Source organism: Acomys minous (genome assembly GCF_964271855.1).
Source record: "Acomys minous genome assembly, chromosome: 8".
Lineage (NCBI taxonomy): Eukaryota > Metazoa > Chordata > Mammalia > Rodentia > Muridae > Acomys > Acomys minous.
Genome location: NC_140489.1, coordinates 59,937,619 through 59,964,872, shown reverse-complemented (window position 1 = coordinate 59,964,872; position 27,254 = coordinate 59,937,619). Strand labels below are relative to the sequence as shown.

The following is a 27,254-nucleotide window of genomic DNA, read 5'->3' as shown; positions in this document are numbered from 1 at the left end:
ATAAGGTAGAATAATTTAATCATGAGTATTAAGAAATACTATTTATTTTAGAATAAAATGACTTTATTACAAAAAAAAGAACCTTCAGCTTTGCCATTTAAATTGAAATCAAGGATTTGGTTACAGTTCAAAGTATATTATGTTTTGTATCAAATTTAAATTTTTTACATGTTTCTGGAATCTCATCCTTGATTGTTTTTAAAGTCATTTTTTAATATTTCTTACTATTGAAAGATGATATGTTTTGATACTAGATAATACGTAAATTTGCTAACAGGAAAATATCAAATTATTAGGCTACAGTATTATGCATTAAAAATATTAAGGACATGACAAAGTTGGTTGGGTTATTGGTAACTATTGCTGTGTGTGTCTGTGTACTTGTGCCATAGCACATGTGTGGAGGAGGTCAGAGAACTACTTTTTTTTTTTTTTTTTTTTTTTTTTTGAGATAGGGTCTCACTAAGTAGCTCTGGCTATCCTGGAACTCACTCTGTAGATCAGGCTGGCCTCAAACTCAAAGAGTTCCACCTGCCTCTGCCTCCTAAGTGCTAGGATTAAAGGCGTGAGTCACCATGTGGGTCCAGGGATTGGACTCACTCAGTCACACTGGCACCAAATGCCTTTACCCACAGAGCCATGTTATTGGGTATAGTTCTATAAAAAGGAAATCTGTGTGTGTGTGTGTGTGTGTGTGCGCGTGCGCGTGCGCGCGCGCGCGTCCTGGCACATAACAGGCTACACGTTGGAAGTCAAGGCAGTTTCAGGTGCTAGTCCTTGCCTTCTAAAATGTTTAAAACAGGGTCTCCTGTTCGCTTCTGTATAGCCAGGCTAGCTACTAGCTGGCCACCAAGCATCTGCAGTTCTCTTGTTTTAGCCTCACATCTTGCTGTGGAAGCACTGGGACTACATTGCTACCATGTCTGCCTTTTGCTGGTTTGGGGAGAAAAGCTCAGGCTGGTCTGGAACTCATGGCAAATCTCCTGCTTTGGTCTCCTTAATGCAGGAATCATAGTAAATTAACTATTTGGAAAGTATTCTCATGGTGGAGTTCAGCTGAGCATGGCAGTGCTTAGCTGATCCCAGCACTTAGGAGGCTGAGGCAGTCTAAGTTATGTAAACCCTGTCTCAAAAAACAAAAACAGAACAAAAAGAATGCAGCTGATTTTTTTTGGTTTGCTTAGGTACAGATGTTATAGCTAATAGTTGTTTAGTATAGGACAAAGATTTCCCTACTGGGTATTGTATGTATCTATGGAAAAATGACGTATTTTGGTTCTGCAAAAGCATAGCAAGGTATAGCTATAGAAATCTGAAACTAGAGAAAAATGTTAATTAAACTGTGCACACTACCATTCCTGGGTATGGTTGTTAGTGATTTCTGCTTTCTGGGTATTTTGTTTTGACTAAATAAAGGTAAAATGAGATGAACCTCTGGCCATTACATTGTGAATGCCTTTTGTATGGGTTTTGGTATTTTTATGTCTGATTTGAACTTTTTCAGAAATTAAACAGTGGCAAAAGGACAGTTAAAGATCAAGATACCCCTAGTTCAATGTATTAGTAAGGGTTCTCCAGAGTCACAGAACGTACGGAATGACGTGTGTGTGTGTGTTTGTGTATATACAAAGAACTTATTGGAGTGACTTACAGGTTGCAGTCCAGCTAATCCAATAATGGCTAGCTGTGAACAGGAAGTTGTTGCTCAGTCCCACAAGGCTGGATGTCCCAGCTGGTCCTCTATATATGTTGGAATCCCGAATAAGTAGGCTCCAATGCCAGTGAAGGAATGGCTCTGTTAGCAAGGCAAAGGGCAAGCAGGCAAAGAAAAGCTTTCTTCTTCCATGTCCTTATATAAACTTCTATCAGAAAGTATAACCCATAATTAAAGGTATGTATTCCTGCCTCAAGATTTGGACTAAAGGCGTGTGTCTTCCCACCTCAAGATCTGAATTAAAGGCAGGTGTCTTCGAACTCAGAGGTCTGGACTAGAAGTGAATTCACCTATTTCTAATCAAGCAGAAAATCTTAGTTCTTAAGCTTTTGAGGATCTGACATTTTCCCAACTTGTGTAATTAGATACATCAAATATTGCATAGCACTGAATTGTTAAATTTTATTATAAAGTTACTTAAACATACGCAAACATAAAACAGCCTAGCTGCCTTAAACTAGAGTGCTTACATAGCTCTAAAACAAAAACAAAGCAGGCCAGGCGTGGTGGCACACGCCTTTAATCCTAGCACTCAGGAGGCAGAAGAGGCAGATCACTGCATTCAAGGCCAGCCTGGTCTACAAAGCGAGTCCAGGACAGCAAAGGCTAAACAGAGAAGCCCTGTCTCGAAAAAACAAAGCTAGAAATTAAGGAGCAACACACTAAGATAAAAAGGGTGGAGAAATCTTTTTTTTTTTTTGAGATTATAATGAACTCTATCATTTCCCCTGTCTCTTTCCTCCCTTCAAAGCGTCCCAGATGTTCCACCCCTTGATCTCTCTCATCATGGACTCTTTTTGTTTGTTTGGTTTTGGTTTTTCAAGACAGGGTTTCTCTGTAATAGCCCTGGCTATCACATACATGTATATGTATGTTACACATATATACATACACAGTGTCACAGCAAAGTCCCTCATCCTCTGGCTCTTGCCATCTTCCTGCCCCTCTTCTGAAGTTGTCATTGAGCCTTATGCGCTGGAGTGTTTTGTAGAAGTATCCATCAGGACCAGATTCCACAACTCTGCATTTTGATTGATTTTTGTTTCTGTAATGGTCTCTATCTGTTGCAAGGAGACATTTTTTGGATGAGGGGTGAGAACAATGATTTGTGTGGGTACAAGGACAAATGTCTAGCATGTAGTTAGGAGTTATGCTGGGTTAGTAAAATGGCAGTTGTAGATTCTCTTCCAAGATCGATGAATTCACTAACCCCTGGGTAGTTGGCTAGGTTTCCAGGACCAGGCATAATTTCCAGTCTAGTTAGAGAACTCTTGCTACCCCCAAGGTACATGTGCCACGTATATGTTTCATGGTGGGGCAAAGGCATGATGAGCAGAACAGCTGAGCGTTCATATTTGGGTCTGCATGTAGGAGGTGGGAGAGTCACAACAGTCTCACCAACTGGGACCGAGTTCAAGTATATGAGCCTCTGGTGTCGTTCTCATTTAAACCATCATAGAACCAAACCCAGTTAGGCCTCTGGAAGAGCAGCTAATGTCCTTACCCACGGCCATTCTTCAGCTCCCAAATTCATTTTCTGAAATTTTTGCTTTAAATTTCACTTACAATGTTTTGAACATTATAGTAGTGTCATCTTAATGTCCTCTGCTTTTGGACTGAAAATTATCGGTATGATTCATTGGCATCTCAGCTGCTAAGAGATTAGCTTGAACTTTACGTCTGGATGAGTTGTCTAGCTTGTGGCATGTTGTAGTAGTTAGGTGATGTGTGTTAATTGTTCTGTGCTAGTTTCTCCCAACATTTTGCAAGAAGGACATTTACCTGCCCTCACTGTTGAGTCCTTGCTCATCTATACTGTTGGGCTAACTCCCTGCACTGACATTGTCTGAAGCAGGATATTGATATCCAGGTAATTTTGTGCTTTTAGAGTAAAACTGCACCTTTGTGAGGTAGTATAATTATTAATATTTTATTAATGTGAGCCTATCATTTAAATTTTTGTTAATTTGTTTTGGTTTGGGGGGGTTGTTTGTTTTTTGTTTTATTTTTATTTGTTTGAGACAAGGTTTCTCTATGTAATGGCCCTGGCTGTCTGGAACTCACTTGGTAGACCAGGCTAGCCTTGAACTCACAGAGATCTGCCTGCCTGCCTCTGCTTCCCAAGTGCTGGGATTAAAAGTGGGCAGCATTGACATCCCTTCTTTTCCTCCAGTTGAGGATATTACATATTTTTTAGCTTCACTTCGCTTAAAGATTATTAGCCCAAAGCAAAACATTTATCAATACTGTTTGGATCATAAATGTTAAAAAACAAAACAGATAAGGAGTTGCATATAATACCTGCTACAGAGGGATAACTGAGATGTGCCTGGCATTAAGAAATGCTGAAAGCACACAGGATTCAGCATCTCGTTACCTGACATGTCCTGTAACACAAGCACTAAGAAAACAAAGCTACAGAAGATGCTCAAGATGGCCAAGAGAAGGAAGGACTGGGAAGAAACTCCAGGATTAGAGTGTCAAGGGATGTAGGCTTTCTCCATGAGAACTATTGTGGCTGATTCGGGCAAAATTAAGAGGAGCACGTTACTGGTCTTTGGGAAGAAAAGAAAAATGTCCTGCCAGGCCTGAGGAGAGGGCTCAGCAGTTAAAATAGTGAGTGCTCTTTCAGAGGATTGTTCATTCCAGCACCCCCATGGCAGCTGTTTGCCGTTTGGAACTCTAGTTCTGGGGACTCCAACACTCTCTTCTGCTCACCAGGTACTATATACGCATAGTGAACAGCAGTGCACAGAGGCAAGACACCCGCACATATTAAATAATAGTAAAAAGGACTGATGTTCCTGACACTCTTTTTTTTTTTTGCGACAGGGTTTCTCTGTGTATCCTTGGTAGACTTCTGTAGGACCAGGTTGGCCTTGAACTAAGAATCTGCCTGCTTTTGCTTCCCTGGTAGTGGCATTAAAGGTGTGCTCCACCACCGCCTGGCTGGCATTCCTGACACTTGTTTTCCAACCTAGAGAAAACAAGGTGGAACAGCCTGCTTGTGGCTGTAGGTTTTTGTTTTGTTTTAATTTTTAAAAAGTGATTTAAGAGCATTAGTGTTTTGCCTGCATGTGTGTCTGTGAGGGTGTCAGGTCACCTAGAGCTAGAGTTATAAACAATTGTGAGCCGCCATGTGGGTGCTTGGGAGTTAAACCTGGGTCCTCTGGAAGAGCAGCCACTGCTCTTAACCACTGAGCCATCTCTCCAGCCCTCAGGTTCTTCTTTTTTCTTAAATCATATTTATGTATTTGAGTGCAGGTGCCTGCCAAGGTCAGGAACATTGGATCCCCAGGGCCTTTGGCAGAGCAGCATGTGCTCTTTACTGTTAAGCCATTCTCCTGCCGCTTATTTTCCAGAGATAAACTCATGTCTGCATTAAGTAAGGAAAGCATATAATGACTAATTTTCACATTTTATTTATTGGTTTTTCTTTTCTTTTTTTTCCCCCCTCGAGACAGGGTTTCTCTGTGTATCTTTGGCTGTCCACCGCCTGGCTAAGCATAACTCTTAAAATGTGAAAATTAGCCAGGCATAGTGGCACGTGCCTTTAATCCCAGCACTCGGGAGGCAGAGGCAGGCGGATCGCTGTGAGTTCAAAGCCAGCCTGGTCTACAAAATGAGTCTAGGACAGCCAAGGATACCCAGAGAAACCCTGTCTCGAAAAACAAAAAGAGTCAGGCTTGGCTTGCTTTTTAAGCTCTTACAGTCATTAAGTACTGGATGTGGTAGTGCACGCCTTTAATCAGGAAGCAGAGACAAGTGAATCCCTGAATTTGCGACCCATCTGGTCTACATAGTTCCAGGACAGCCAGGAGGCACATAGTAAAGCCCTGTCTTAAAAAATAGAAAGGGAGGCTTGTCCTTAAAAGATACAAAGGAAGCCAGGCACAGTGGCACAAGCCTGTAATCCCAGCATTCCCAGGCATAGTTCTTTGAGTTCAAATGAGTCCAGGACAGCCAAGGCTACACAGAAAAACCCTGTCTGGGGGTGGGAGGCACACAAAGGAAAGGAGATGATTTCAACCTTTACTTTGTTCTGGCAAGATAAGGCATAATAATTTCAGTTGTTGCCAAATGGTACAAGAAATAATTACACATTTTTAAAATGAAGATTTAGTATGTGCACAGTGTTCTGTCTGCACACCAGAAGAGGGTACCAGATCTCATCATAGTTGGTTATGAGCTACTAGGTGGATGCTGAAAATTGAACTTAGGACTTCTGGAAGAGCAGCCAGTGCTCTTAACCTCTGAGCCATCTCTCCAGCCCAGTTGCACATTTTTGATACTTCATTTGATAGGAAATTGGAGAATGAGCCCCATTAGTTGATGTGTGTGCCTTGATTTTATAAAATTTTGTAGTTACTGTGTCAACAGAAATAGTGTATGAGCTTTCCCTGAGGCAAGAAGACATGGTTATGACTTTTAAAGATAAATAATAGAATCCTTGAAATAATTTTATATACATACATATATATGTGTGTATAAATATTTGACATAGATCTTGCTATATTGCCAGACTGGTCTTGAATTCCTGTGCTCAAAAGATTCTCCTGCCTCATCCTCCATAGGTGGCACTGTAGATAGGTGCCCCTGTGCCTGGCTGCTGAGGTTTGAATCCTGGCTGTATTCCTTATCACTTGCGCCCTTGAGCAGATTAACCTGTCGTCAGTTCTCATCTGTAAAAGGTGATAATTACAGTGTTACTTCAGAGTAGTTTTAAGAAACAAGAAAGACCTTAATATAGTTCCTGATAATGGTCTCCATAAATGAAAGCACTGCTTTTACTAAATACTTTTCTTTATGCCTAAAAATCAGCAAAAATGTGTTGTCTTATTTCTCATGGGTTTTACCACCTCCATTTTCAGTTTCAGAGCTGGGGATCAAATCCAGACGTATGATAAGGCAAAGTTGAGCTATATCCCTCAACTTTGTGTATCATATTTAATGAAAACATACCTTCAAAAATTATACTTCAGGGATAGGATAACCTGAAAAATAGCCCCAACTAAATATATCCACACAGACAGACAGAACTGTGCAAAAGCCATATGATCATGTTCAATGAGTATTCCTGATCTCCAGTTTTTGTTCAGCTTTATTTTCCTAGTTTTACACAGTGGATAGATCTAAATTTACCTTTATAGCTCCATATGGACCATTTAAGTTTGGAGAACAAGCTGGGCATGGTGGCACACACCTGTAATTCCAGCACTAGGGGAGGCAGAGGCAGGCAGAGCTCTGTGAGTTGGGGGCCAGCCTGGTCTACAAAGCAAATCTAGGACAGCTAAGGCTACACAGAGAAAATCTGTCTCCAAAACAAAAAACAAAATTTCAGAAACAAGTTCATTATCCTTAAATGATGGCATGAAAGGGCAATGTTTTGGCATATGGTTTTGTTGCTTTGACTTAGTTGAATTAGGACAAATTGGAAATGACTATAAATGCTCAAAATAAACTAGTGGAATTTTTTCAATATCCTTTTGCTTTGCGTTGTTGATTTATATTAAGTTACTCTTCAACTATGTGTATTAAACTGCCATTTTAGCTAGAGTGTGATGCATGCCTTTAATCCTAGCACTCAGGAAGCAGAGGAAGGTGGATCTCTTGTGAGTTTGAGACCAGCCTGGTCTACAAAGAGCGTCTGAGACAGCCAAGACTACACAGAGAACCTTGTCTTGAAAAACCAACAAAATAGCCAGGCGTGGTGGCACATGCCTATTTTTCATCCCAGCACTCAGGAGGCAGAGGCAGGTGGATCTCTAGGTTCCAGTGTTAGGATTCGGCTTCAGTCCACCTATCTGTGATGTCATTGCCTACTTGCCATGGGGGCGTGGCCCTGCTCGGGGCTATTTTAAAGAACCAGACCCTCCTCATGGCTCTCTCACTTCTTACTCTTCCTTTCTCGTTTCTGTCTCTCTTTGGAGTACCCCTCCCCTTCTCCCCCCATGCTTAATAAACTCTATAACACAATATCTGGCATGTGGTACCTTATTTTACCTTATTACCTTATATCTATATATTAATCACAAAATTGGAGGCCTGTATCTGCTGCTGCCTGGTAACTTATTACCTTATTATCTTATCATTCTCTTTATTTTTAATTATAAAATTGAGTACAGCCTGGTCTACAAAGCGAGTCCAGGACAGCCAGGGCTACACAGAGAAACCCTGTGGGGGGTATGGGGCGGAGAGGAAAAACCTCTGGGCATGGTGGTGCACGCCTTTAATCCCAGCACTTGAGAGGCAATGACAGGTGGATTGATGTGAGTTCGAGGCCAGCCTGATCTACAAAGTGAGTCCAGGACAGCCAAGGCTACACAGAGAAACCCTGTCTAGAAAACAAACAAACAAACAAACAAACAAACAAACAAACCAAAAAAAAAGTGCCATCTTTAGGAAATATTTTCTTTGGAATATAACTTACTTTTGAATTTTCAATAAACACAGTACTTGTAAACCATGAGAAGAATTCTGTTCAGCAGTGAAAATTCCAATTTAATGTTTGTTGCTAATTTGCCAGATAGCATGCATTTATAGGTACCTACATTCTAATAACAGTAATTGTTGCTTGCCCCTCATGCCAGTAAGAAGGAAAAGATTTTTGAATGCATACAGTGTAGAATTGTGTTGCTTATAAGATCAATTCAAAACTTAACAGTTGGCTCTTTATTTTCAATTTATCAGTTTAGTTTTGATGCTTTGGACTACTTCAATCCTTTGTGTATGTTACTGAATCAGATCATGTTATAATTTGGTTGTATTTATAACTAGTGTTCAAGTGAAGATGGTTTTTAAGGAACCATGTTTGTGCTTAAAGGTTTTTGGTATTGTTTTTAGATTGTCATAAGGATAGGAAGTGTACAAGAGTATTAGGCAGAGAGTAAGGAAAAAAACAAGTGCACTGTAGAGAAATCATGTCAGGATGTTAGTGGCTGAGGGCCTGCTCCTTCCATTCTGAGTAACAGACACGCCATAACTTTCTTTTAAGATATTTCTGAATTGTGACTGGCGTGAAAATACAATTTAAATCTATCATATGAACCAGGCTTGTAATCCCAAACCCGAGAGGCAGGAAGATACTGGTTTTGAGGCCAGCCTGATCTACATTTGAAAAAAGAAGTGCTTGTGGAAAGCTGAGGAGGACGGGTGGGCTCATGCTGTGTGTCCCATTCCCCACAAAATGGCACATGAAATAACAAAAACCCCACCGGTGAATTTCGCCTACTATGCTGGGGAAATGGAGACAATTTGATTATTTTAGATCCCTGTGTGAGGAAGCATGTGTAAAAGAGGGGTGGGGGCTTTCGATCATCACACCTCTGTGGCCAAAATAATCTCTTATTTTTACAAATTCATCATTTGAGACAAGGTCTCATGTAGCCCAAGTTGGCCTCAAGCTTTCTATGTATGGAGGCGTCCTCTTAATCCCCCTGAGTCTGTCTCAGGAGTGCTGCGATTACAGGTGTGAATCACTGTGCTGGGGCTGTGTTTTATTTTAATTTTTGTCTTTCTATGTATTGGTGAAGATGTTCGTGTTAATAAAAAGCTATTTACCAGGAAATGCTCCAACTAGCGCAATGTCGAAGTCATGTAGTAAGTTAATACCTCAGCAGCCCTTATGGCACTTGCCTCAAATCCCAGCACACAGGAAGTGGAGTTAGAATCTTAAATTCAAGGTCATCCTCTACTTAGGGATGCGACCCTGGCTACATGAGACCAGTCTCAAAAGAAATCTTGTAATTATTATGGTTATGATTTAATTTTGCTGAACAGTAGGAAATATAAAGTCTTGGTGGATCCCTGCTCTTAACATTCACAGCCCTATAATAAATAAAACCCCCATTCCCCACCATACTGTAAGCAAAATTCACCCCTGGGGCTTTATTTCAAGGGCATTTCCTGAGAAATGGAACAGGTAACATGAGCGGTGCGTTTTACAGCTTTACAGCTCGCATCTCCATCTCAGCTTTCGAAACAGACGCAGTTCTGGTTTTACCAGCTCAGAAACCGGTGTGTCGGGTCTCCGCCCGGGATAGCGTCTCGAAGGTCCCCGCGCTGTCTCTTGCTGCCTAGCAGGTAGGGCGGTACCTGCGATGGCCACGCCCCCCGGGCCGGCGGAAGCGGCGAAGGCCCCACCCCGCGCCTGTCGTCCGGGCGCGCCTTCGCGGGGAGGGTAGGCTGGGTGTGCGTCCCCGGCGGCCAGGGCGGTCCGGTGGGAGCCTCCGTGCTTGCGTGCAGGCTCTGGGGAGCGTTCCTCCGATCACCCTCCGTGTCGCCGCTGCCCGGCGCTGACGATGGACCGCGAGGCGGCGGGCCGTGCGGCGGCGGGAGAAGCCGAGGCAGCGGCCGCCGCGGCGTTCAGAGACGCGGGACCGCAGGTAGGTTGGCGACGAGGGTCAGCCGCTGCCCCCGGTGCAAGTCTCCGCTGGACATTTCAGGGTTCCTTTCGGTGTCCCCATTTTGCTCGGGCACCGAGCCGCTGCCGAGGCTGGGCGGCGCGGCGCGGCCTCCGCTGCCTGGGCTTTCCGGGATGACACTCCGGCCACCGGTTGCGAGCGAGAGAAAACAGGCGTGTCCCGGAAAGGCTGTCCTTAAAGTAGTCAAAAGGCAGGGGCTGCAGCCCATGGCTGCTAGGACTGCGGGGTCAGCCTTGAGGTGGCGAGGAACCAGGAATTAGTGAATGCACTATAAGCATGTCCCGTTCAGCTAGCTCAATCTACTACTACCCAGCCTAGGGCCCAGACTCAGGGAACCGTGCCATCTGCTCACTCCAAGCCTTGGTCTTCCACATCAATTAAGGTAGCCTGATGTGGACAACCCCGGGCTGAAACTTCTAGTCTTCATGCCACTTAATCCTTCTGTTAATGTCTGGAGATGGGTGTTAATCCCAGTTCACGGATGAGGTGACCTGCACAGCCCAACACAGACATGTGCTAATGGCAGTTGTGAGCAGAGAACCTTAAGAGAGTATTTCATATACTTAAACCTCTGTATAAAACATTTCAGCATATACGTAATAAAAAATCACTAGTGAAGCGTTTTACATTCTTTTAATTTTTATTTATAAGTAGGTGTATGGTGTGTTTGAGAGAGACATTGTAAATCTAAATTAGCCACTAGTGACTGGTGGTTGCCGTCTCAGTCATCACTAGTTAGAAGAAATTGCTTTAAAACTTAATTCAGGAGTATGTATATTTTGGCTATTAACATTTTTTAATTTGCAGGGTGTGGTGCCCATGCCTTTAATCCTAACACGCATTTAGGAGGCAGAGGCAGGCAAGTCCAGGACAGCCGGGAGTACACAGAGAAACCCTGTCTCAAAAAACAAAAACAAAAAAAAATTTTGAATTCTGTTTCTTGTACAAAAGGTGCTTTTTAAGCTGTTTCATTTTTTAAAACAAATAAATAAATAGTTGAATAGTAGAAGGAATAACATGTAAAGAGTTCAGGCGGGAAACAGGTCACACTTGTAATTCCAGCACTTAGAAACCTTGCCACAGGTGTGGAGTCAGCTGGGTGGGCTCAGGTGTTGAAAATAAAGTGGTTGAGGGGAGATTCCCACTGTGGCCCACTGGCTTGAGCTGCCCCTTCAGGAGTGCAGGCCGGGCCATGATTGTTACTTCTCTCCTGCTTTCGCTGCTGCGCTCTCTCTCACACTGCTTGAGCTTAAACTGATGGCAAAGGAAGCATACCAGTGCGCAGAGCCCTTGCCTGTTATTTCAAGAATGGCTTCTTGCTTTCGTTTAATACTAAGTTGTTGTGTTAACTTTTCCTGGGGAGGCATAAGTAAACCTCCAATCACCCCAGATGGGCACTACCTACACACCAAATACCATAGTCCATCCAGAGAGGCCATGAGTTTATTGGGCCCTACAGAGTATGGATTACATACTATTACAGAGTATGGATGAGTTCCTCACAGGAGCAGGTGACCCCTGAAAAGCTTCAGCGCTGTCACATCCCACCCGGTCATGGGTGGTGAGTTCATAGAGCCTCTCATTTAATCAGGCTTTTACTTCTATATATATATATAGTCTTGAATCTCCCAAGATCACTTGCGGTTGGGGGAAAGGAATGACAAGTGAAGTTCCAGATAAGGGTCTCCCAACTCCCTTCAGGAATGCTAACAGTTCCATGGCAGTTACCATAGACCCAGCCACACGTATATTATGCTTTAATTACCAGAGCTCATTTCAAAATGATATCTTGTTGCCATAGTAGAGGAAGAAGAAATGCCAGACCACAGTGCTCCATAGTCATTTAAAAAAAAAGCTTTTACTTAAGTGTGTACATGTGTTCGGGTCCCTGAGGCAGGGAGAGGTGAATGCCTGGGTGCTGGAGTTTCAGCAGTGGTGAGCCACCTGATGTGGGTGATGGGAACTGAACTCAAGTCAGTTCTCCAACCCTGGTCTTCGTAGTCTTGGTTTAAAAAATAAGTATTTAAACAACAAAGGCTATAGAGAAAAAGGTAAGCCTCACAGGAATACCCCATGGCCTTTTCTCTGAGTTCCTGTTCCACAAATGACAAAAGTATTTGTGTGCGTGTGTTCTACCGCTTTCTTGTTAACACAAATTCACACCATAGATGGAGACTCTTGGAATTGACCAGTTTTGTATGTTAGTCACATTCCTGAAGTAAAAACACCTCTGAGCACTCTAGGGGTTTGCCCAGTTTGAGGAAGAGGTCAGTGGAGATCTGGAGGAGGGAGAGGCCGCTGGCTTCGTACATTCCTATTCACACTGTTGAACAAATAGAGAAACTCCTTCCGGGTGTGGGGATTTACACCTGTAATCCTAGCATTTGGGAATCTGAGGCAGGAGAATTGCTGTGAATTTGAGGCTAGCTCGGGCTACGTATTGAATTGTAAGCTATAGACTGAGACTTGGGGAGGGGGAGGGAAGAAGGAGGGGACGGGGAAGCGCAGCCTGAGGTACCATGCAGACAAGGAGTAGAAGCAGTTCTCAGTTTGGCCTCTACCAGGCCACCTAGGATCTCATGTGACATTTTATGCAGGCTCTTTCCCTGGCCTTCCCCGCCATCCCCAGACAGGGTTTCTCTGTGTAGCTCGCCTGTCTTCCTGGACTCACTTTGTAGACCAGGCTGGCCTCGAACTCACATCAATCCACCTGCCCCTGTCTCCCGAGTGCTGGGATTAAAGGCGTGCGCCACCATGCCCGGCTTTGCAGACTCTTACCCGAATAGACATCTAACAGAATCTCAGCCTCCGGACTACTGAGGAGGTCAGGTTTCGGTTCTATTCATTTATCAGCACTTGTGTTGCTGGGCAGAGGTTCCACCGTGACGGTGTACCAAGATGTTGCTAAAAAACCTGGCGGAGGGAGGAGACAGAAGAATCCAGAGTTGTGTTTATTTTAAAAGAAGGCCTGCGTGTCTTTTTGCATTCACAAAAAAGACAACATCTATTAAAAACATCTGTAGCTGAGTGTGGTGGCACCCACCTTTAGTTCCAGAAGCTGGGAGGCAGAGACAGGAGAATCTCTGTGTGTTGAGGCCAGCCTGGTCTACATAGTGATTTCCAGGACAATCAGGGCTACATAGAAGGGAAGGGAGGGAGAGAGAGACTGATCCTGTCTCAGAAACAAAACAAGAAAACCCCCCAAGACTCGAGATTTATAGTCTAGTTAACCACAAAGTATAGTTAAATGCTAGTGAACATTACATTTCTAACTTTACTGCTGTTAGAAAATTATGTTTTCATAAAATAGTTTTTCATTGTTGTTATGGTTTTGGTTGTTTTTGCCTGGCAATGCCTCTCTTCACTGCCGCATTTCCCAAGTTCAGGCTATACGCACACTCGTGAGTTGTTCCTCATAAGCTTTGTTACTTTCTAGTCTGGTTCTCAAGCCATAGGCCAGGGGCCAGGGCCAAGCACTTGCCCATTTCATGCTAAGGCTTACTGGAACTGGGCCATGTCGATTCATCACATAGCGTCTGTATAAGTGGTCTCATCCCTGCCTGCTTTGCAGAGTTCGTTTATGGAAGACAGGAGCTCCATGGTTCTCAACCTTCCTAATGCTTCAACCTTTTCAGACAGTTCCTCAGATTGTGGTGACTTCCAACCATAAGATTATTTTGTTGCTACTTTGTAATTGTAATTTTGCTACTGTTATGAATAGTAATGTGCCAGGCATGGTGGTGTACACCTTTAATCTCAGGCAGAGGCAGGTGGATCTCTGTGAGTTCCAGGACAGCCTGGTCTACAAAGAGAGTTCCAGGACAGCCAAGGATACATGAAAAACTGTCTCAAAAAACAAAATAAAAATAATACAAAACAAATCATAATAATGTAATATCTGATGCATAGGATATCTGATATGTCCCCCCAAAGGGGTCACAACCCAGAGGTTGAGGACCACTAATAGCGGGGCTGAAAAACCTAAGAAATTTACTACTTGGCCTTTACATGTGCTTTGCTTTAAAATGATAGGCCTAAAAATTGAGATTTACCATGTCAAAAACAATGGCTAATTTTTGTTATTATGTGTATGGGAGTTTCACAAGCATGTGCTTGCTGTCCACAGAAGCCAGAAGACGATGTCAGATTCCCCAGGTCTGGAGTTTAGGTGGTTGTGAGCCATCACGTGTGCACTGGAACCAAATCTAGACCCTCCTAAGAGCAGCAAGTGCCAGGGTATCTCTGTGCCCCGCCCTTTTCAGTATGATTTTTAAGATAGGATCTCATGTAGCTCAGACTGGCCTCAGATTTACTGTGTAGTGGAGGCTGGCCTTGAACTACTGATCCTCCTGGCTCTCCTGCCCAAGTGCTGAGAGTATAGGCTTGTGCTACCGCAGCCGCCTTAAATCTTTCACATGAAATATGATTATTAGAACAAGTTTAATGCTACTGAAAATTATTACATACCAAGAACATTACTCAGGATTTGATTTTATACTTACATACTTTTGGTTCTGCAAAAAACTTGTGAATGGTGTTTCAGGCTTTCTCTTTTTTAGATTTGTTTTTGCTGTTTTGTTTTGTTTTCTGAGACAGGCTTTCTCTGTTACACAGAGCCCTGGCTGTCCTAGACTCACTTTGTAGACCAGGCTGGCCTGGAACTCACGGAGATTTGCCTGCTCCTGCCTCCTGAGTGCCGGGATTAAAGATGTGTGCCACCGTGCCCAGTTTATTCCACCACACCAGCCTCTTTTTTTTAGATTTTAAAAATTGGCAAAAGTCAGGACTAACAAAAATTCTGTGCTAGTCTTTATGGCTTAGATAGGACAAGTATGGCAACTTGAGTTCCATCCCAGGGACATACTTTTTAAGAAGCTTGTAATCCCAGCACTGGTGAGCAGAGAGAGGTGGGTCCCAGGCTTGCTGGCCAGCCATGCTGTACTACTTGGAGAGTTCAGGACCAGTGAAAGACTGTTAAAAAAAAAAAAGATGGATGACACTTTGGTTGTCCTCTGGCTTCCACATGCCACACACACATGTACATATATATTATGCAGGCAAAGCACTCATCCATATAAAAATAAATCTAAAAAAGAACTTTCTCCCATTTTAAATGCTTCAGTTGGGTCATGTATTCTCCCCAGGAGCCTTCATCCCTGTAAAGATTTATCAGTTTGGGCCATCTTCTTGACCCTAGAAGGAGTTTGGATTTAGGATTCCTGAGGTGTGTATACTTTTTTTTAATTGCTTAAGGGTTTTTCTAATTTCTTTGATCTTTAAAATAAAGCAATCAAACACCTGTTAGATATACAATGAAACACTCACTCAAAACTCATTTTCTTAATTTTTCATTGATGTAGATGAATAATGAAAGAGGCTTTGAGAATGTAGAACTGGGAGTCATAGGGAAAAAGAAGAAGGTCCCAAGGAGGGTCATCCACTTCGTTAGTGGCGAAACTATGGAAGAGTACAGCACCGACGAGGACGAGGTCGACAGCCTGGAGAAGAAAGACGTGCTGCCTACTGTGGATCCGGTATGCTTGATGCTCGGTTAAGTTTTGCTCCTTTTAAACACTGAGTGGATGGGACCATTTGAAGCTTAAGTCAGCTATCATCCATTATGGTCTGGTAGAAAACATTATTTTTACACAGTATGGATGGAAATATTGCCAATGTTTCAATAGCCTAAACCAGTTCTGCTTCTCTGTAGCAGAGTGCTCTGTCAGCGTGGGTGTAGGGAGGCTCAGTGCGTGGGAAGGAGTATTCTTGGAGGTTACAGCGTTCATTGATCCCATGTCTACAATGGGTACCGCGGAGAGGTTCTGGTTTAGACGCTGGTCGTGAGGCAGCAGCTTGTGTAAACTATATGCTAGTGGGGATACAGCAATAAACAAATAAATGTCCTATAGTTAATGAAACTCTCAAAGTGCTATAAATAAAATAAAGCCCAGGAACCTATACGAGATTTTAAAAAATATATTTAAAGTCAAGACATGCTAATTTTATAAGATTTAGCTTACTAAATTTTTGGTTATTTAAAAAATCAATTCTGCCGGGCGTGGTGGCGCACGCCTTTAATCCCAGCACTAGGGAGGCAGAGACAGGCTGAGCTCTGTGACTTTGAGGCCAGCCTGGTCTACAAAGTAAGCATGTCTAGGAGAGCCAGGGACACACAGAGAAACCCTGTCTCAAAAAACAAAACAAAACAAAAAAATCAATTCCAGCTGAGCACGGTACCGCACGCACTTGGGAGGCAGAGGCAGGCAGATGGAACTCTGACTTTGAGGCCACCCTGGTTTACAAAGCAAGTCCAAGACAGCCAGGACAATGAGAGAAACTGCCTTAAAACAAACAAACAAAAAATCCCAGATTCTCTGGTACAGAAATTATTCAAAAGGTTGTAAAATATACTCAGAGCAGTCAGACATGTTGACTATTAGTGGTAATCCATAAAGTAGAAGAATTGTTTGGTTAAATGTTTTTCTTTTAGAGTACTCTGAAGGGATAGTTATAGTTATATTTTAAAATATTTGTATATTTCCATGTTTTTAAAAGTCATTTTCAGCTGGTGTGGCAGGAGGTAGAGGCAGGATCAGGAGTTCAAGGCTAGCCTCAGCTATATAGCAAGTTTAAGTCTAGTCTGGGCTACATGAGACTCTGTCTCAGAAGTTACCTGGTGGCACATACCTTTAATCCCAGCACTTGGGAGGCAGATGTAGGTGGATCTCTCAATCTGAGGCCAAGCCTGGTCTACAGAGTGAGTTCCAGGACAGCCAGGGCTATGCAGAGAAACTCTTATCTTAAAAAACAAAAACAAAAAAACAACAACAACTAAAAAAGCTGGGTTGAGCTCTTGCTTCTATGCAAATTCACCTGTTTAATAGCTGTTAGCATAGCCATGCCCACAGTCAATTTTAGCGCATTTACGTCACCCTCACTTCCTGTGCCCCCTCGCTCTGTGCCCTACCTCTTTCCTGACAACCGCTAATCTTTCTGTCCATACATGGTTCCCCACTGTGAACGGTCTTGCATTCTTTTTGACTGTCTCCTTTCATTTGGTTTGATGTTTTCAAGGCCTGTTAGCGTTAATAGCATGTGTTAATGCTTTTATTCCTCCCTGTAACAATGGCATATCACATAATATCCAAATAATACTTCCTTGTGTCCCTATACAACATTTTATTCATTCTTTTCTGAGTTAGTGGAAACTCCGGTTGTTTATGCCATTTGGGTCATATGAATATTTCACTGTGAATACAGGCTTTTGTGTCACTGTGATTTTTACATCTTGGGTATGTAGCTAGCAGCAGAATTGCTGGGTCATTGAGGGTTTTTTTTTGTTTTGGCTTGTTGGGTCATTTGTTAACACTACCACCACCTGGCTCCGTTTTTCATTCTTTTTAATTTTTTTCAACTTTTATTTTTGTATGTATGTGTGTCTTACCTGCCTGTATGTATGTCTGTGCAATAAGTATGTCTCCTGAGTGCCGGGATTTAAGGTGTGTGCCACCACACCCACCTGGAGTTAATTCTTATGTTTATTTTTAATGTTTTATAGTATCATTCTGGGCATGGAAAGTCCCAAGTTCAAGGCCTGCACAGGCACCATAATCGAGTTCTAGGCCAGGCTAGGCTCTATGATGAGGCCTTATGAGCACAGCTTGTACAGTGAGGTCTGTAGTACTGGGTTTGTTTTGAGACAACCTGTGCCCAAGCTTGTCCAGAACTCAAGGTGATCCCCCTGCTTGAGCCAGGTGTGTTCCAGCAGCCGTATCTGTTTTGAGTTAGTGTTGTATGTTATATGGGTAAGGGTCAGATGTCATGTTTTGCCATGTGAAGAGACACCATGACCATGACAACTCTTATAAAGGAAAGCATTCAATTGATGGCTAGCTTATAATAGTTTTATGATCTTACAGCATGGGGCGGGGACGTGGGAAGACCAGACAGATACTTTGAGTTTTTGAAAAGTCAAAGCTCATCTCCAGTGACACAGTTCCTCCAACATGGTCACACCTTCTAATCCTTTCAAATAGTGCCACCCCCTGGTGACCAATCATCCAAGTCTATGAACCTATGGGGGCCATTTTGTTGTTGTTGTTGTTGTTTTTGTTTTTTGGAGACAGGCTCTATGTTGTTGTTTGTTTTGGCTTTTGATTTTTGGAGACAGGCTTTATGTATCCTTGCCTGTCCTGGGCTCACTTTGTAGACCAGACTGGCCTCGAACTCACAGCGATCCCTCTGCCTCTGCACCTCCCTGAGTGCTGGGATTACAGGTGTGTGCCACCGTGCCCAGCTTATTCCAATCACCACAGTGGTCTTGTTAAATCCTTTGACTATTGACTGTGAGTTGTTGGTTTTTTGGGTTTTTTTTGTCATTCACAAAACTGATTTATTACATAGAAAAATAGCATTTTAGAACCATTTATGCTCAGGAAAAAGGTATTTGAGGCTTAGGACACTGTCACCCAACACAAAGTCGCCATCTGGACTGTTAGTAGGCATAGATTTGTGAGTGGCCCTAGGAGGTGAGTCCCCTGGTGCCCTTTTAACACGATGTTCTCCTATACATTAGTGCTTCACTAGAGCACAGCCCAGGGCAGGCCACAGGAGAGCTGCTGGACATTTCCCTCTGCAGAGGAGCTTGCTGGTCTATCTGAAAAGGAACCCCCTCCACACATTCAGGTGTAGTGTAAAAACTATGCACATTTGTTTAAAAGAGCTCATAAATGCAGTTATAGGACTGGAAATAATGGCATCTCTCAGATGAAAGTCCTGAAATGGCCCGTGAAAGAAGGCCTTGTCTGTCAAGTACAGGTATCGTCTCTCTGTCTCTGTGTGTGTATCTGGAATCATCTCTCATCCGTCTGTACTGACTGTGGTGTTATCCTGGCTGTAAGTCCTCCACTGGCTCTGAGTCTGTTCGTGTGCTGTACCTTCCCTCTCTCTCAGTGTCTGGAGCACTGAAGTCCAGGTGTATTCTGTGCCTGGTGTAGGTTTTGAAGCTGAAAGATGTGAGTCTTAGGCCTGTTCTCCCCCACCCTCCCACCTTGCTTTCTTTTCCAGATTTCTTGGCTGTTCTAGGTCCCGTAAAATACTATGCAAATTTTGGAATTAGTTTGTCAATTTCTGAAGAGAAGGCAGTAGAGATGTATAGGTCTGTTTAGGGAAGGTTGTGACCTCCCAAAGGGTCATATACCAGATATCCTGCATATCATATATCTACATTATGATTCGTAACAGCAGAATTACAGTTAGGAAGTAGCAACAAAATCATTTTACAGTTAGGGGGTCACCACACATGAGCAACTATATTAAAGGGTTGAATATTGGGGAGGCTGAGAACCACTGGTGTAGGGAGTCTGGCCATATTATTAACCAGAGTTGTGTGAAAAACAGAGGTCTTCATAGGGTACACACATTTTTGGAGGAACAGCAATTTTTTTTCCCCGTAAATGAAAGCCTTGAAGACTCACAGTGTAGTCTCAGATGGGTGCTTCTGAGACGGTGATGGTGGCAGTGATGCTGGGGGTGGTGACATGGCTCTGGGGAGACTCTTGAGCCACTTGTGATTTTTGGCTCAGCAACATCTGTGTCCGAATAACAGGCTGGCTAAGTTCCTTCTGTGCGATTTGGGTGATGACAGGTGCCCTCCATCTCCTCAGCCACAGCAGGGGTTTTGGTAGTTCTCACTTCAGCATTGGCAGTTTCTGTCTTTAGAAATAACTTCAGGCCGGGTGTGGTGGCGCACGCCTTTAATCCCGGCACTCAGGAGGCAGAGGCAGGTGGATCGATGTGAGTTCGAGGCCAGCCTGGTCTAAAAAGCGAGTCCAGAACAGCCAAGGCTACACAGAGAAACCCTGTCTCCAAAAACAAAAACAAAAACAAACAAACAAACAAACAAAAGAAACAACTTCAGGAAGACTGCCCAGTGAGAATATCTGTATCTTTTGTCTGTATGTACATGTGTAGATGTGTGTGCTGGTGTACCCATGCATGTACAAGTGTGGAGACAAAGGTTAACTTAAGGTGTTGCTCTGTTTGACAAGGATTTTTGACAGAATTTTTTTTTCTTTCTTTTTCTTATTCTTTTTTTTTTTTTTTTTTTGAGACAAGGTTTCTCTGTGTAGCCTTGGCTGTCTTGGACTCACTTTGTAGACCAGACTGGCCTCGAACTCACAGTGATCCACCTGCCTCTGCCTCCCCATTGCTGGGATTAAAGGTGTGTGTGTGCTACCACTGAGGACTTACCAATTAGGTGGCTGTCTGGCCAGCAAGGGCCAGAAGGTCACCTGTCTCTGCCTCCCCTGTGCTGGAGTTAAAAACATGCACTACACACCTGGGTTTTGTTTTTGTTTTTATTATACACCTGGGTTTTTATGCCTAGTTCTTTTCTAAGTAGTTCTTTACTGATACAACCCAAAACATTTTATAGAAATTTCGCATTATATGTTATAGAAATTGTGCCGGGCATGGTGGCACATGCCTTTAATCCCAACACTCAGGACAGCATACAGAGGTAGGCAGATCTCTGTGAGTTCAAGGCCACCTGGTGTACGTAGTGAGTTCCAGGACAGCAAGGCCTATGTATAGAGACCCTGTTTCAAAAACAAAACAAAACAAAAAGACTGGGGTCTTTAGTGACTATATCTTCTGGGTGTGATGTTGCATGCTTTTAATCCCAGCATTCAGGAAGCAGAGGCCGGTGGATCTGAGTTGGAGGCTAGCCTGGTCTACATGAGTTCCAGGACCCTGTCTCTAAATAAATAAATAAATAAATAAATAGAAAGGACAAACACCCATCCTTCCGGTTTTGCTTGTTTTTCACCCTAGAACGTTCATTTGATATGCCCTTATTTACCTTACTTTCTGTACCACAATTTTCCCGCAGTAATGTTTGTTAGACATGCTGCAAGGTTCTTTCTGTTCATTGTGCACTCTCCTGGATGTGCTTATGAAGACTGAAGGCAAAAATGCAAGACAGGAGAAAGGATGCAGACAGTCCAGACTGAGTTACAGTGCCGTTCCATTGCTAAATCTGTTTCAGTCCCTCCGTGGGTAGAGGTGGTAGTTAGATAGAATAGTATGAAGTATCTTTGTGGGATTTGGATATGAATGCTTAGGTTTTTACTTGGCTGGATTCTGCAGAGCTGCATATCGATGGATGCCTTACATGCCCGCTGCTTACCCGGCTAGTCCTCCCTGCCCGCTGCTCAGCCGGCTAGTCCTCCCTGCCCGCTGCTCAGCCGGCTAGTCCTCCCTGCCTACAGACACTGAGATGAGTGGTGCTAACCTGCCTTCTTGTTGCAGACAAAACTTACCTGGGGGCCCTACTTATGGTTTCACATGCTGCGGGCTGCCACATCCACCCTCTCAGGTATTGCTCTTCTGTTTGAATATTATCTGATGCTGTAGTATGTTCTGCACACAGGCGCTTTACCAAGTGGGATGTTCCCCCCAAGGAAGAATACAAAATAGGGAACTACTTTGTCCTCTACAGGTAGCCTGCTAGCATTGGAAAATAATACTCTAGTTTGTACAAATGGCCTTTGGTTTACAGCTGTGTCACGAAGCACACAAACTAGGGCCAATGAATTGGCTCAAGCAGGTAAAGGTGCTTGTCACCAAACTGACAACCAGGTGCGGAGCCCCTCAGGGAAGAAGACTTAACCTCACGAGCGTCTGACCTCCACACAGTATAGTACCCTGCCACCTTTTAAGTGTAATGATCAAAAACACTGGAAAATGGCACCACTGATGCAGACAGGATTGTCATGGTTTTGTTTGTTAGTTTTGGTTTTTTGAAACAGGGTTTCTCTGTGCTGTCTTGGCTGTCCTGAATTCTCTTTGTGGACCAGGCTGGCCTTGAACTCACAGTGATCCGCCACCACGCTCAGCGGATTGTCATGTTCTAAGCCCTGTTACCACTCATTGTTACTTTACCATTTGGTTTCCTACTGCTTATCTGAAAGCCTTGTTATAAGCCATTTATATTTTTATTAGTAGTAGTTCTTCCTTGCATATTAGCATCTACCATTTTATTCTTTGTTGTGTAGTAAATTTTGTGTGTTGCTGAGGATTGAACCTATCCTGTACATCCCAGGCAAAAACTCCCTGAGTTATGTCCCAGCAATATTTCACTTCTTAAATAGAAATGTGTAACAGCTATTTGAAGGAAGTGAATTATCAACTTATATAGTTATGCTAATATGTTTAAACCATAAAATTTACTGTTTCCAATTAACTACTTGATAATTTCTGTTGCCTTTTTTCATTAGAGGAAGTCATGGCTAGTATTTAAGTCAATATTTACTGAGCACATATTGCTTGCGAGGCAGTCTGATATGACGGAGGAGCACAAGCTTCACACACAGATCTGTAGTTAGTGTCTTTATCCACTTTGGCAGCAACCTTCCGCCTCTAAGCCTGACGTCTCATTTCGTGCCAGAGCCTTCTGTATCACATGCTGATCTTGGTGGGACAGAGTACATGACAAAGGCAATTTAAAGGTTGGTTCTGGTGCCCAGTTGAAGGGTACAGTCCCTCCTGGTGAGGAAGTCATGGTGGCAGGGCCATCCCTTGTCCTGTGATATCCTAACGGTCTAATGCAGTGTGCTGTCCTAAAGACTGGACCTGTCCCTGACAGCTACAGTGCCTCATGAAAGGCGTTAGAGCTGTGGCCGGCCATGAGCACAGCTAACCCAGGACTGTGGAGACTGGCGGCGGACTGCTGATGAGACAGTCTGGAGTACAGTGTGCTGGACTGTGAGACACTGTTCTCAGAACAGAGAAATAGGAAGCTGAGCAGCCTGGACGTCCAGGGCGGAAATGAGGAGACAGGGCGAGAAATGTCCTGAGCTTAAGGATAAAACAGTAACTCTCCTGTTCTTAGTATTACGTAAAATGCTCAAGAAATGTTTACGGTATTGTATATCTTTTAACTTTTGTTATCTTTAGTGTGTGATTTTCTTGGAGAGAAGATTGCGTCTGTTTTGGGCATCAGCACCCCAAAATACCAGTATGCCATTGATGAGTATTACCGGATGAAGAAGGAGGTGTGTCTCCTCTTTTCACTTTATTGGTGTCTGCCTGAGGTTTGATGAGCCGCATGAGCAGGTGCCTGCTCGAGCAGTGCTAGCGCGGCAAACACAGCACCTCACACACCCAGACAAAGGCCCTGCCACTGAAGATAGCTTATTTAGTTAACAAATCAACATGTTTTAGGACTCTCCAAAATGCACATTTTCTAAGGTAAATGTCTAAAACCTTTGTTTGCCAGTGTTAACAACTGAGGTTCCTATGTGTATTAGCTTAATCTTTACATACTTTTTGGTATTGTCACTTTAAAGAAGAAACACCACCCAGCCTGTGTACATAGTGAGGTAGTTACTAAGTCCCATCAGCCTCAACTCCCTGTCACTTTGAGCACCCCACCTACTCTCAGGATTTGTTTAAAAGGCTGAGAACAGCAGTAACTAGCACCTACTGCTCTCCTTGAGTCAAGAGCAATAGTTCAGGCAAAGCCAGAACAGAGACACGAACATGGGCGTGCAGTAGGGGAACCGCAAGAAGCTCGGCCATGGAGGGCGGCCTAGAAAGAAACCTTTATTTTGTTGTGTGGCTTCAAACATGTGGGGTTTTCGTTGTTGTTTTTAATAAAACCAAACCAAACAAAAAACAAACCACTGCAAGCCTTGTTTAGAGCCTCCGTGTCTCATTCAGACCCCTTCAGTGGCTTCTGTGGTCTCCTGTCCTGTCTCAGGATGGGCCTGCTGAGAGGACACCACCTCCTGCCAGCCACTGCTAAGTAGTTCTGAACTAGCAACTCCTCTGTGGTCTCTGGAGTGCTTCTTCTGTATCACGGCTCTCCTCTTCCGTCCTAACTTTCCTACTAGATGGCAGAGTTCTTGAGGACAGTCACTGGACTATCTGTACATTGATCAGGTGCTTAGGGGAAAACTATGCTATACCATTTAACGAATGAATCACTCTGTTAACTAAAAAGGATGACATCTTATAATTAAGTGGTACAGTATAGCCAGTGTGTTACTCTGTTAGGCCAACTTAATTTAGTTCTCACCTAAACATAGTACTGCTGGGCCATCCACCTTTTAAAATAACTATTTTACTTTAACAACAGGGGAGGTGGATAGTTTGTTTTGGTAGTAGAGGTTCTTTCTACCACCGCCCCCCCCCCTTAGTGTGTGTGTGTGTGTGTGTGTGTGTGTGTGTGTGTGGTGCTGGGGATCAAAGCTGGATTCTTACATGCATTTTAGGCATGCACTTTACCACTGAACTACATCCCCATCCCAGACAAAATTTTGGCTTTTGAAAAAAAAGATGCTAGCAAGAGAAGAAATATTTGTTCCTTTTGAACACTAATAGTTTAACTGGTATTTCCCATTTTTAGGAGGAGGAGGAGGAGGAAGAAAATAGGATGTCTGAAGAAGCAGAAAGACAATACCAACAAAACAAGCTGCAGGCGGATCCCATCGTACAGACAGATCAACCGGAAACCGTGGTGTCCAGTTCATTTGTGAATATTAATTTCGAAATGGAGGAAGACTGTGAAGTAATCAAGGAAAGCAAACAGCACCCTGTCTCTGTCCCGCCATAGAATGAAATGACTGTATAGAAAGCACTAAGCCCTACACTTCTCCAGTCAGGAACTTTTTATGTTTTGTTTAGTGAGACTTCAAACAACTATTTATATTTTAAATTATTAAGGGAAAATCTTTCTTCATTCTTACGCTGTATCTGTCACAGTCAGGTCTGAAGCTGGGATGTTTTTATTATGAGTTAAATTAGTGACAACCCCCACCCCCTTGTTGGGGAGCAAACCCAGGGCTTCTTTCACATACTAGCCAAGTACTCTCACTAAGCCCAGTGCTTTGATTTTAAGATAATCTTTTATAACCATAAGGACTTTTAGCTAGGCCTAGTAACACACATCTTTAATCCTAGCGCTGGGGAGGCAGAGACAGGTGGCTCTCTATGAGCTCAAGGCCAACCTGGTCAACACAGTGAGCTCCAGGACAGCCACACAGTGAGACCTTGTCTCAAAGACTGAAGGCTTTCTACATTTAAGAGGAAAGTTAAATTACTCATTAACATTTTTGGTTTGGGGGCATTTTTTAAAAAAGGTAAGTATTGATTAAGCATTACTAATCTTCATAGCCTCAGATTAAAATACTCCTGGATTTTCCCCTAAGGATGGTTCAGAGTGTGTAATAGGGAACAAGATGGAAGCACTGTGGATGCCCTTTTGTTGAGAAAAGTTCAAAAGTACTGACTGTATTACTCTGGATATTAAGTTGGCTTTTCATTTTCAGTACAAGTCATTCTTGTATTTTTCAGTAGTTACTGAGATGTCTTGCTTTGATCACAAATTAACACTAGTTACTGAATGAATCTGTAGTTGTGGTTAAGTGCTGACACCTGGTGAGCACCGCATGGTATCCTGGGTGTGCCACACTTACTCTGTGCTCTGTGTAACTGAGGATGAGGAACTGGGAGCAGTTTGTTGTGTTCACCATTTTCATCCAGCGGTGGTTGAGTTGGACAGTTGATGTGAACCAGGTTTGGCTACTTCTCTCCTTCCTAAGTTATTCCTTTATAAAGCTGTATACTATGAATCTGAATTTAAGAAATATTTTTAGTTGGGTGGTGGTGGCGCAAGCCTTTAATCCCAGCACTTGGGAGGCAGAGGCAGGCGCAGGCGGATCTCTGTGAGGCCAGCCTAGTCTACAGAGCGAGTTCCAGGACAGCTAGAGCAGTTACACAGAGAAACCCTGTCTTGGAAGCCCCCCCCCCCCAAGAAATATCTTTAAGCGTGTTCAGAACCTTGTATCTGTATAACTGATTTATAACCAAATGTGGGCAGTGTTTTAGAAATGCTGATGTTTGAAATGCCTTCTCATAGATTTAAAAGCTTTTAGAAATTAATGGCTATACACTAGTCTTCTAAGTAGCATGACACTTACTGTCTTAAATATGTACACAATTAAAGCATGGGTAGGGGAGCTATTGTAGAGACCTGCTAGGGCACCTCGGTAAGTTCAACTGAAAACTGGACTGAAATTTGGAAGGCTCAGCAAGGGTAGAGTCTCTCTCAGAGATGTGAGCAGTGAGCTCACTTCATGGGTGTAAACATGTGATTGAGTCCTTAGGGGTTTATGTTTGGATTGTGTAATTAATGTCACTATCGGTTAGTTTACTAAAAATCAGTCATAGTTGATAGCTGCTAAGACATGCTGGCCTGACCTCTTCCTTTTTTTAACTTTGATACGGTGCCGCCAACCGCAACACATTTGGTTATAAGGTGAAGGCAGGTGGTCTACATGTGACCTACTGGACCGCCTCTGCTAAAGTGCCAATACCTCAGTTTATGCCTGCCAGGGCGGGGCTGCGGTAGAATGCTAAGAACCTGCTTAGGCTTGCACTTTCCTGAGTTTTTGCTGCCTGTTCAGCAAGAGCTGGTTTGTGATGTTTATAGTTATTCACTGTGCCTTACATTTTTATATTTTGGTTTATGCAAGCTGTAAAATTTATCATAAATGGGTTAAATGGTTTCTTTTATTTTAAGCCTCCCTCACCTCTTCCTATTTTCTAATTCCTTGTAGAATTATTTTCCCTCTGGATCATAGTTCATGACACTCCCCTTTCTTCTGGTCTCTCTTTATAAACCCTGAACACAAGCCAGGTGTGGCAGTGTGCGTCTGTACTCCCAGCACTAGGGGGCTGAGGTAGAGCATCATGAGTTGGAGGCTAGCCTAGACTACATACCAAGACCCATATCTCAACAACAAAGAAAAAACCATAAACACATGAGTTAGTACAATCAATCAGTAAATTCTGTAACAAAACCTTTAACAAAAGGTACAATTTTGTAAATGTAACTTGCTAATGGTTAATAAAACTAGACAAAATTTCATACTTGTGATTTTAATGAAAACAAAATATTTGCTTGAGTAGTTTTTTTTTTTTTTGAAACACTATATTTAAAAAAAGAACTTGCAGCTGAGCATGGTGGTGCACGCCTTTAATCCCAGCACTCGGGAGGCAGAGGCAGGCAGATCTCTGTTAGTTCGAGGCCAGCCTGGTGTACAAAGAAGAGT

General features: G+C 43.1%; 1 protein-coding gene and 2 long non-coding RNA genes across 4 annotated transcripts in view; 2 read left to right on the top strand and 1 right to left on the bottom strand.

The window, feature by feature from the left end:
* LOC311603331 overlaps positions 1-7,690 on the top strand; it is a 98,732-nt gene extending 91,042 nt beyond the window's left edge. Inside the window, exon 2 of the long non-coding RNA XR_014781051.1 lies at positions 2,263-7,690. This is a non-coding gene — a long non-coding RNA (uncharacterized lncRNA). The remainder of the gene's footprint in view (positions 1-2,262) is intronic.
* A 2,156-nt stretch (positions 7,691-9,846) lies between these two features.
* Positions 9,847-27,070, top strand: FAM177A1 (family with sequence similarity 177 member A1). 2 transcript variants are annotated; one of them, XM_084792371.1, is made up of 5 exons: positions 9,847-10,098; positions 15,498-15,671; positions 21,448-21,514; positions 23,095-23,192; positions 24,548-27,070. In XM_084792371.1, the coding sequence occupies exons 1-5, from the start codon at positions 10,015-10,017 to the stop codon at positions 24,752-24,754; spliced, it is 630 nt and encodes a 209-aa protein (XP_084648497.1). In that variant the 5' UTR covers positions 9,847-10,014; the 3' UTR covers positions 24,755-27,070. The 2 variants fall into 2 exon arrangements, with proteins under 2 accessions (XP_084648497.1, XP_084648498.1); XM_084792372.1 differs by lacking the exon at positions 9,847-10,098 and adding an exon at positions 15,283-15,361.
* Positions 11,977-15,153, bottom strand: LOC311603328. Its single transcript, XR_014781048.1, has 2 exons — positions 15,002-15,153; positions 11,977-13,050 (listed from the first exon to the last, which is right to left on the bottom strand). It is a non-coding gene; the product is annotated as an uncharacterized lncRNA (long non-coding RNA).
* Positions 27,071-27,254: the final 184 nt, after the last annotated feature.

Bases quoted from the DNA above. Each gene is read 5' to 3' on its own strand.
- FAM177A1 (XM_084792371.1), top strand. From the start codon at position 10,015: ATGGACCGCGAGGCGGCGGGCCGTGCGGCGGCGGGAGAAGCCGAGGCA. The intron at 10,099-15,497 runs GTAGGTTGGCGA...TCATTGATGTAG, and splicing joins TCAGAGACGCGGGACCGCAG to ATGAATAATGAAAGAGGCTT. The intron at 15,672-21,447 runs GTATGCTTGATG...TTCTTGTTGCAG, and splicing joins TGCTGCCTACTGTGGATCCG to ACAAAACTTACCTGGGGGCC.